The following is a 9456-nucleotide window of genomic DNA, read 5'->3' on the forward strand; positions in this document are numbered from 1 at the left end:
AACAAATTTTATTATTTCTTAAATAATTTTATCAACCGGTAACCGGTTACAAAAATGGCGCCACCTCAGATATAAGTAAGAGAGTAGAGTAAACCAGAAAAAAAATCATCAAGAACCATCTCACTCTTCTAAACAATCCAAAGAAAGATTTAATCTCAGCCGTTCGATCAATTCCAATCATGCCGATCAGAAACATCGCCGTTGGCCGGCCGGAGGAAGCGACCAAACCCGACGCCTTAAAGGCGGCGTTGGCTGAGTTTATCTCAACAATGATCTTCGTCTTCGCCGGCTCAGGCTCAGGCATGGCTTTCAACAAACTCACTGAAAACGGAGCCACCACTCCCTCCGGTCTCGTCGCCGCCGCACTTGCTCACGCTTTTGGACTCTTTGTCGCCGTCTCAGTCGGCGCCAACATCTCCGGCGGTCATGTTAACCCCGCCGTTACTTTCGGAGCTTTCGTCGGCGGTAACATCACTCTCCTCCGTGGTATCCTCTACTGGATTGCTCAGTTAGCCGGCTCCGTCGTCGCTTGTCTCCTCCTTAAATTCGCCACCGGCGGTTTGGTATGTATAAATTACCCTTTTACCCTTTTTTAAAAATGGTATTCGATTTTTTGCCCTAACTTCTCCGTCAAGTAATGTTTTTTAATTTTCGTTTTTTTTTTCTTTCTAGGTTGTGCCGGCTTTTGGCCTCTCTGCAGGAGTAGGAGTGTTGAATGCTTTCGTCTTCGAGATTGTGATGACATTTGGGCTTGTTTACACAGTCTACGCCACGGCCATTGACCCTAAAAACGGTAGTCTTGGAACAATTGCTCCGATTGCAATCGGTTTCATCGTCGGAGCAAACATTTTAGCCGGAGGAGCTTTTAGCGGAGCCTCCATGAACCCTGCCGTGGCTTTTGGACCAGCGGTTGTGAGCTGGTCGTGGAGCAACCATTGGGTTTACTGGGCCGGACCTCTCGTCGGAGGTGGAATCGCCGGACTTATCTACGAGGTTTTCTTCATCAACACCACCCATGAACAGCTCCCCACCACCGACTACTGAGTTTAACCTTTCTCTGTTTCTTTCTCTCATGTGTAATTTTAATGCCTTTTGCTTTTTTCCGTTTGTGTAATTTCGCTTCATCTTGGGTTTATGACCGTTGGATCTTTTAATTTAAGATGAATCACTGTTCTGTTGATATCAAGAATGTTTAACTTCATTATCTTGATGGCTAGCTTCGTACGACTATTTCAACTATTGTGAATTATGTATCCTAGCTATCTCATCATCTTAAGTTCTCAAGTGTCGCAATCTATGAGTGAGCCATTTCGTCTATTTTATAATTCCCACATCAGTTTTATTAGACATGAACATAAAAATGGAGACTATACAAAACGGGGTAGTTGATTTTGGTGGGGTAGTTGTCAATGACCTTAACTATATTGTGATAAGTGTAAAGCCTCAAGAAACTTTGTTATAGGTTTAGAGATATATATATATATTAACCACGAAAAAACTTCATTAACTATATATATAAATAAGGAGCCCTCGTTATGTCTAGGGATCATCTTCGATTAATCCATCAAAGACAACAAGTATAAAAGTAAATGAGTTAATCAGTATTAAAATTTTGGTTATTATGTGAACACAAAAAGATGAGAGAAAACCATCTCTTTTTATCTATGATTATAAGACAAAATCGAGACTAAGATGCAATTTATTACCGGCGCTTTGCGCCTTGTTACTCTAGTGTCCATGTCGACGAAGATCCTGTCACTATAAGCATAATCATGACATGGACTCGAGATGATGAGTGGTTCAGAAAATGAGTAACTGTGATTTGTCCGTCTACCATTTTTTATTTTTTGTTGCAATGTTTTTTTTTTTTTTTTTAAAAAACGAACTTCTTTACTGATTATACAAAAAATGTTGTTTACATTGTGCAATAATCAAATTGGTAAAGAAATGCTTCTGGAGATGTTAGTTTTTTTTTTGAAAAAAAAACACCATATTTATACGTTTAATAAGCTAACAACAATTGGATTTTGTTCTTATTCAGGAGCAAATTAACGGCACCATTGCTCGGTATTTTTTGCGAGATACGCGTATTTAAAAAAAGAAATATGTATTAAAATGTCAGAGTTCCGATTCTTGGCGTTTTGCAATAAGGGAGTAAAATGAAATTGTATGGTCAATTCAGTGAGGGTAGTAGTCAATAATTAATAATGACTACGGCTTCTGTCTTGTATATTTGCATCTTGTAAAGCTTGTGAATTTAGAAATTAGAGCCAACGAGAAGATATTAATGTATACAACACGCATATGAACAGATACGAGCTTTATTTACGGCTAAATGCGTAACTAATTACAAACACATATTACATTAGTATTGATTACTAATCAAACACAACCCAAAGAATGATATTAAGGGTTTAGAACTTTAGATGAGATTTATTGTAAGCATGTTGCAAGATCGTTGCTAATATTAGTCAACCAACACCATTATTATGATACTAGCAGTACATCCCATTATGATCATCCCAACTTGGTCCATAAATGTTTTGAAGTTCGGAAATCCTATCGTAAGTCAATGTGGTTCTTTGTAAGAAACCTGTGGAAAATCCTTCCAATGTGATCATTAATTTTGATATTTCTATATATAATTAGATTAAAAGATCATATTCGAATCGTTCTCCCATGTATTTTCCTATTAAGCATATAATCATTTTGGCAAAACAAAAGCATGCAATAATTAAGTTTAGAATGGTCGATGATTCTACGGTTTTCACTCTTCAGTACTCTACACGTACGCTTTTGTCTATTATAATGTATATAATACTCAAAACCCATGTGCCTATATGGAAAATTTTACCTAACATTATGTAGCTATATCTTTCTCTTTTCCCTAGAAATGTATTTCTCATGAACTTTTTGTGACTGAATAGTATAATAGAGTACACTCATGAGTCATGCCAACTTTTATCAATCACACGGCTTTCACGAAATTAAAAGAGGTCGGCCACATGTACTAACTCTCAAACTTTGCTTATACGCAAAATCGAAATTTATAATTCAATATCAAGTGAAAGTTGAACCAAATTGAAGCTTCGATTTAGTAGTTTTCTTCTTGTTTTAGTTTTAAAAAATGAATTTGACATCACAAAAAAGTTAAAAAAACTGACGAGGTACTATATATTTTAATTAAAAAAATTAGATCAAACTTGTTAGCATTGCCTTTGATATCCCTGATACTATGAAGATATGAAATATAAACCCTTTAACAAAAAAGAAAGATTGATAAGTAATTAAACACCACCATCAAGGCACTAATTAACCACGTTATGGCACAAATAGATGTCTTCATCATTAAATTTGTCGTAACACAACATGACAACAATATGGGATACCGATTCGCACGAGGGACAAGGCCAAAAAAACCTATCAAAGGTGACAGAAAAATGGACCGTAAAAGAGGACAAGTCTCGCTATCTGCTAAAAAGTAAATAGCCGAGAAGTGACCTTGCATAGAATTATTGGTGCTGGGTCCCATATTCCACAGATCTTCATCATAAATTTTTCTTCCAATTATTTTCAGAATCAGTATTCCAAAGCCTTTCTAGGGAGTAGGGAATGATGGAAATATATATCCTTATGATTTTTGTTGAACTAGTCTATGATCATATGAGAGAATGTGTTATGTGTAGTACATGTAGTTAAATCTAGAAAGTAAGTTGTAAAGGAAAATACTACAATGTCACAGTTATTACCTTTTTAAATTTTTATACAAGGACACAGTTTAACAAAAAAAAAAAAATACTGCATGGACTTCACAAATAGTTTTACGATATCTTAACCATTCTCACGTGTAGGATAACGTTTTCAACTGCATGCATAATACATCTTCCTTCTTTACACAACAGAAGGGGATTGAATTGCGACTTTCATTAAGGTTTAGTATCTTTTCTCCAAAAATATGGTTTTATATTTTTATATAATCTTTTGCCCTTTTCAGAAAAGTAAGATGCGTATACACATATTGTTGGAGTTTGTGGAGAGATAATCGTTACCAGGCCGGCCCAATTGTGATTGACGCCTAAAACAAGTTAAAAAAATTTGCATAAAAAATACATTTAGAAGCATCGAATTTGGGTTGCTGCCCCTAAAAAATTCAACAGAAAGTTGGAATAACCACTAGACTACGAAGACATTCTAGTAAAAATTGCTGCCCCTAATATTTATTCTAAATCTGGCGCCTAAAGCTACTGCTTTACCCGCTTCAACTCAAGGCCGGCCCTGATCGTTACAATTCGATTTCATATGGGCCGGTGCCTAACTTTCTCTTCGTCACTATTTAAAGTCTTGTTTCTTTCATTTTCTCCAACGACAACATCGCTTCTCAACAATATTTTTAGTGTTACTGACTTTCTTTTTCGTTACATAGTTGCTGATCATGTTTATTAGGCGGGACCATTTTTTTTAATACATTATCGGCCATTTATATTAAAACCATAAATGCTAATGTTATGTTGGTAAGCCGAAAAACTCGGAAAAAAGGTGGAGTTGAGCTAGCGGTAGTAGAACCCAAGTAAACCGAAAACGTATGCACCTATGAGCTCAATTCCTAGCTCAAAGACTGATCCCGATTATGAGAGATGTATGGATCTAGGCCAGGAACTTCCATATTAACCAAGAAAAAACACTCACAAAAAGTTGTCAAAATAGTGTGCTTGCAATTTTGAGTAATCTTTTCTTCATCTGGCTCAACATTCTCGCATTGTTATGTATAGTCCTGGTCTCCTGGACAATGAAAATAAATGATTTGAGTCTCCGCGAGACCATCTTAAAAACACTTTAAACGCACTTTCTATAACACAAGAATACAAGGATTGAAAAAAAGAGAGGCCATTATCTATGGCCCAATAGCCCGTACAAAAGATTGTTATGTCAAAGAACTATATCTACTATACGGGCCGGTACATTTATATAACATACCATATTCTTTCCAACTTTTATCCATTTTTCCGCTTTTATTTAGAAAGAAAAAAAATTAAGCGAAAGCGAAAGTGCGAAACTATGATTTTCTTCGATCAGTGTCGTCAGCGTAAAAGAAGATATTGTTTTCGACTAAAACCAAATGTTATCCGCTTATTTTTGAGTGATCACAAAGAATTAGCCAAAACCGATAAGCTGATCTTGTCAAGACTAAAAATTAAATTCTAAGCTAATTCATGGGAAAGATGCTTCATTCTTGATCCCATTTTGGAACACAAAAGAGAACTATGCATCCAATCTAAACAACATCGGAAAACCTTTTAAAAAGACATCCTTTTAAAACTGTAAAATTCAAAGCAATGATTTTAGTAGCATATAGATTTTTTGTGTATCAACAGTTAAATAAGAAAACCCTCTATATACACACCACACACCATATTCAACTTTGCTAAAGATTGGATCTTTCTCTGCATCTAACAAGTTCCGGTAACTAGACAATTTCTCCCGCAATTCCAAAACTCCAGGTGTACAACCTTTCATGGTGTGCTTAACGGTCGATGAAGGACTTATTCATCAGGTCGACAGCGTTGTCCATGAACTGCATTCATAGGAACAACAGAACAGAGAGATCAACTGTTAGATTACAGCCAAAGATGATAAGAAAACATCAGTTCTAATCTTAAAGTCTTACAAAACAGAAAGACAGGTACAAGTACTTCTGTAACCAATGCAATAAAGATTAATCCCGTTTCTCAATCAAAATCCTGGTCTATGCAATCTGGTAGGAATTCAGATTTCTCGGTTAGAACCAGGACGCTAGACCAGAAACGGTCCCAGGGTTCAAATCCCACTAAGCCCCACTTGTTGAGCCCCATGGTTACTTTAGGCTTTGTCCTAAGGAACCAGCTTACTCAAAAAGAAGATGACCATCTATGATGAGTTACATGATACAAAACTTAAATCCCCAATTAAAATAACTTCACACCACACACTAGCCTCAGGTAAACAAGGGCTTTAGGAGTTCAAATTTTTTCCTCAATAACAGATACAGAGAAAGAAATAGTATCATCTAAAGTATTGACAGGAACTGGATAGAATAAATTTGATTCAGGCACAAAGCAATAAGACGTGAGTCTTTTACCTTCCCAAGCATTTTCAGCTCTTTTCCTACTGGTTCCAAGAATTTAAGATCAACCTCAACTGGCCACACCTATTCAAATAGAAACGAACATGAAACTGTTAACAAATCAAACCTCATTAACATGAGTGAATAAAACCAGTGAACTATAAGAGAAAAGTAGTAAAAAACTCAGACTTGGCAAAGATGATTTATCCCTTGTGAATACTAACTCAATCTGGATACTGAAAATTCTAATACACACAGGACATGAACAAGAAAAACATACAACTATAATCACTCAACATCATCGAGAATTCAAACGAATTTCTTAAGAAGTAGTAACCTTGATACCAAGCAGTCGAAGAGGCGTGACTTGGCCAGGAACAACACATTCAGGTCCTGCAGATTCAAGAACCGCTTCCATCGCCAAACCACCTCCCACCGGATTCGGATGCTGCAGAGAGAAGAATCACACAACCCAAAATCAGTAACATTTCGAAATCCCAAATCGATTACAATCTGAAAACTGAGAAGTAAGGCAATAAAGAAGAAAAAGATAAAACCTTCATGACGGCAATAGCGTAATCGGTTTCTGGGCTTTGAGAGATACATAAAACCGGAGAGCGACTGATTCGAGGCACTGGTCTCACTGATGAGACACGCCACGGTGCATCCTCAGCTAGCGTCGCTCCTCCTTTCTTCGCCATTTTAGCCTAAAAGGTTTCGCTTTCTCGCCAAAAAAAAGGAAAAAAAGTTTCTGGATAGAAAGATTTATCTGATCGCCAAAGTCGAAAACAAGCTTTGTGGTCAGCTTTCGGATTGTCTTCGTGTGCTTCTTAAAGAGAAGAGAAGAGACTCCATTTTTTCGGTTTCTCCTTCTGCCTTTTTACCCCTCATTAAGTATTGTATTACGAAATAGCCACTCTCACTATTGGGCTTCACACTTGGCCCATTTAACCCGAAAAGAAGAAGACACAAAAGATTTCCTCAAAAGACCCATTTCCCTTGCAAGAACAAAAAAGCTTAGAGTTTCTTTCTACAAAACCACTCTCATTTACAACATTCTTCTTAACTACTTACAATCTCTCTTTCATCAGAAAAAACGAGCACTCAAAACTATATTTTATACACTGCATCATTAGAGAAAATCCGGTTTATCGGATAAATTTCCTCATGTCATCTTTATCTACATACTCCTTGGCATTACAGTCATACTCTTGAAAGGAGTCTGAGGTTAGCTAATGGTCCTGAAGTCTCAAGCTTTCACTCCCAACCCATCAAAGTATTCCACACTTGTTCTTCTATCTTGCTCCTCGTAACCGGTAAGCTGTCTTCTTCGTTGATAAAAACTTTGTACACCTCCCATTCTCTGTCTCCTGTCACGTGTCTTCCAATTTCAGCCTGTTAAAGACATTTTATTGATGGAAATTTTAGGTCATAAAAACAAAGTCTGTGCGGGATGAGCTTGAATGGTGTGGTTGGATGAGTTTATGTATATACCGAGAAGATGCAGGTATTGATCTTCTTTAGGGCAAGTGCAATGTCGTGGAAGACTTGTGGCCGTCCTTTTCCTGATAACTCAACAGGGTTTGTGACTAAAAGTTCAGTATCTGGACCTCGGTTCATCATTACCACTCTCAGAGGTTGCTGTAGTTCTGCTCTTAAACGAGAAATCAATGCATCTTGCTTGCTTGAGTCAAGGATCTTCCGACCATCAGATTGCACAATGAACAAGTCGATCTCACAGTTCTTTACTCTTTTGATTGTAAAACGCCCATATGAGATCTGGTCATACAACAAGATTTGAGACGCAAGGTTTAAGCAAAATGCAGATTGAAAAATCATCAAGAAGAAAATGAATAAAGGGTCAAGAAAAACCCATCAAACACTTGCACAAACCTGAATGTTGAAATCCTTGAAGGTTCTCATAATATCATAAAGAAGGCCTTTATGATCTTGACAAGTGATTTGAATGAGGGTGTGACCTGGGCTTAGTGAGTTGTCAACTGCAATAGACACACTGCTCGAAGTGTGTAACCCACTTGAGTGCTCGGCTAACACATCCGAGGAGAACAATGTTTCTGCAACCGACGAGGAAGCCGGCGAGCGAGCAGTGATTTCTGGGCCAACAAGTTCAATGTCATAGCTCATCATTGAATCTCCTATGGCATCTTTCAAGCACTCATACACTTCGTCTCGCCTCTTCTCCGTACCTAAAAGCTCTCTGAAAAGAACAAATATTGAACACACCTTATATAATCATTCTACGAATAACCAAAATTTCCCCTTTCAGATTTGAGTTTTAAACAGTCTATGTGACTGATACCTAGTGTCTGTGACAAAGAACAAGTCCATCACTTTTCCATCAGGGGTAGTCGATATCTTCACTTTCTCAATGTTAATCTCAAGCTTGTAAAGAACCTCTGTGACATCTGCCAGTAGAGAAACAGTCTTTAAAATCTTGAGGACACATAAACAGAGAATTAAGAACACAATAAAGAGACTAACCATACAGAAGCCCTGTGCGGTCAGAACAAGCTAGCTTCAGAAGGAAAAGATCAGGAAGCTTGAGAGGCTGTAACTCAGAGTCAGAGAGGTAACTTCTTGAGATACCAAAGGCCCAAGAAAAGGAAGGGCTTGCCTCTACAAGTCTCATCTTCAACAGATTCCATCTCGTGTTTGGTTTCCCAATCACCCAAAAGACCAGGTAACACCATTTACCGTCAGTGGATACATCTTCACATAGGAATTTCGTCGAACCCATACAGGTCACATAACAAAAGGAGATAATAACAAGGTGAAATTTTCAATTTTTTTCAAAAACCGCACAGAACTAGAACAGATTGAAACCCAAATACCGAAAATTTCGTTCCATGATGCTCAAGCAAAAGTTTTCAGAATCGAATTTACCTCCTCTGACAATGTTGAGACCAAAGAAGAGGAGGATACGACAGAGGTCACAACCAAGACCAGTTTTGTCTGGACAATTGATGGTGATAACACTCGGGTCGCCTTCTTTTTCCGACTGCCTGATTATCACAACGTCATCCGATAAAATACCCATATTTTTCTCCCTTCTTTTTTCTCCTCCTTTAAAGTTTTCGAATTTTCGCTGCTTCTCTGATGGTTTAGCTAGATTTTATATTTTTATTGCAGATGAGAGAGAGAGAGAGAGAGGGAGTCAAAGCACTCAAAGGTGTTGAGCTTAACTTTGTCGTCTTGTTGTACTTGAAGCCATGTTTTGTGTTTCCTACGCATTAAGCTCTAATTGTCATTTTCTCTCTTAACTATTCTTCTAATCTTCTTTTTCTCTTGGTATTGTATGTGTTTTTTTTTGGGGGTTTTTTTATATTGTTTTAGAA

The 9456-nt window shown here is 37.4% G+C and overlaps 3 protein-coding genes across 3 annotated transcripts; 1 reads left to right on the forward strand and 2 right to left on the reverse strand.

Annotated features, from left to right (window-relative positions):
* The first annotated feature begins 94 nt into the window (after nucleotides 1–94).
* On the forward strand, nucleotides 95–1204 carry LOC18027541 (aquaporin TIP1-1). The gene is made up of 2 exons (XM_006410791.2): nucleotides 95–563; nucleotides 673–1204. The coding sequence occupies exons 1-2, from the start codon at nucleotides 180–182 to the stop codon at nucleotides 1042–1044; spliced, it is 756 nt and encodes a 251-aa protein (XP_006410854.1). The 5' UTR covers nucleotides 95–179; the 3' UTR covers nucleotides 1045–1204.
* Nucleotides 1205–5292: 4088 nt separating this feature from the next.
* On the reverse strand, nucleotides 5293–6954 carry LOC18027542. The gene is made up of 4 exons (XM_006410792.2): nucleotides 6658–6954; nucleotides 6438–6548; nucleotides 6116–6184; nucleotides 5293–5572 (listed from the first exon to the last, which is right to left on the reverse strand). Exons 1-4 carry the CDS (start codon nucleotides 6799–6801, stop codon nucleotides 5522–5524), a joined length of 375 nt encoding a protein of 124 aa, XP_006410855.1. The 5' UTR covers nucleotides 6802–6954; the 3' UTR covers nucleotides 5293–5521.
* An 8-nt stretch (nucleotides 6955–6962) lies between these two features.
* On the reverse strand, nucleotides 6963–9247 carry LOC18027543 (ACT domain-containing protein ACR10). Its single transcript, XM_024148157.1, has 6 exons — nucleotides 9005–9247; nucleotides 8603–8830; nucleotides 8421–8526; nucleotides 7994–8318; nucleotides 7595–7879; nucleotides 6963–7495 (listed from the first exon to the last, which is right to left on the reverse strand). Exons 1-6 carry the CDS (start codon nucleotides 9156–9158, stop codon nucleotides 7358–7360), a joined length of 1236 nt encoding a protein of 411 aa, XP_024003925.1. The 5' UTR covers nucleotides 9159–9247; the 3' UTR covers nucleotides 6963–7357.
* Nucleotides 9248–9456: the final 209 nt, after the last annotated feature.

This window comes from Eutrema salsugineum, unplaced genomic scaffold (assembly GCF_000478725.1).
Source record: "Eutrema salsugineum unplaced genomic scaffold, Eutsalg1_0 scaffold_10, whole genome shotgun sequence".
Taxonomy (NCBI): domain Eukaryota; kingdom Viridiplantae; phylum Streptophyta; class Magnoliopsida; order Brassicales; family Brassicaceae; genus Eutrema; species Eutrema salsugineum.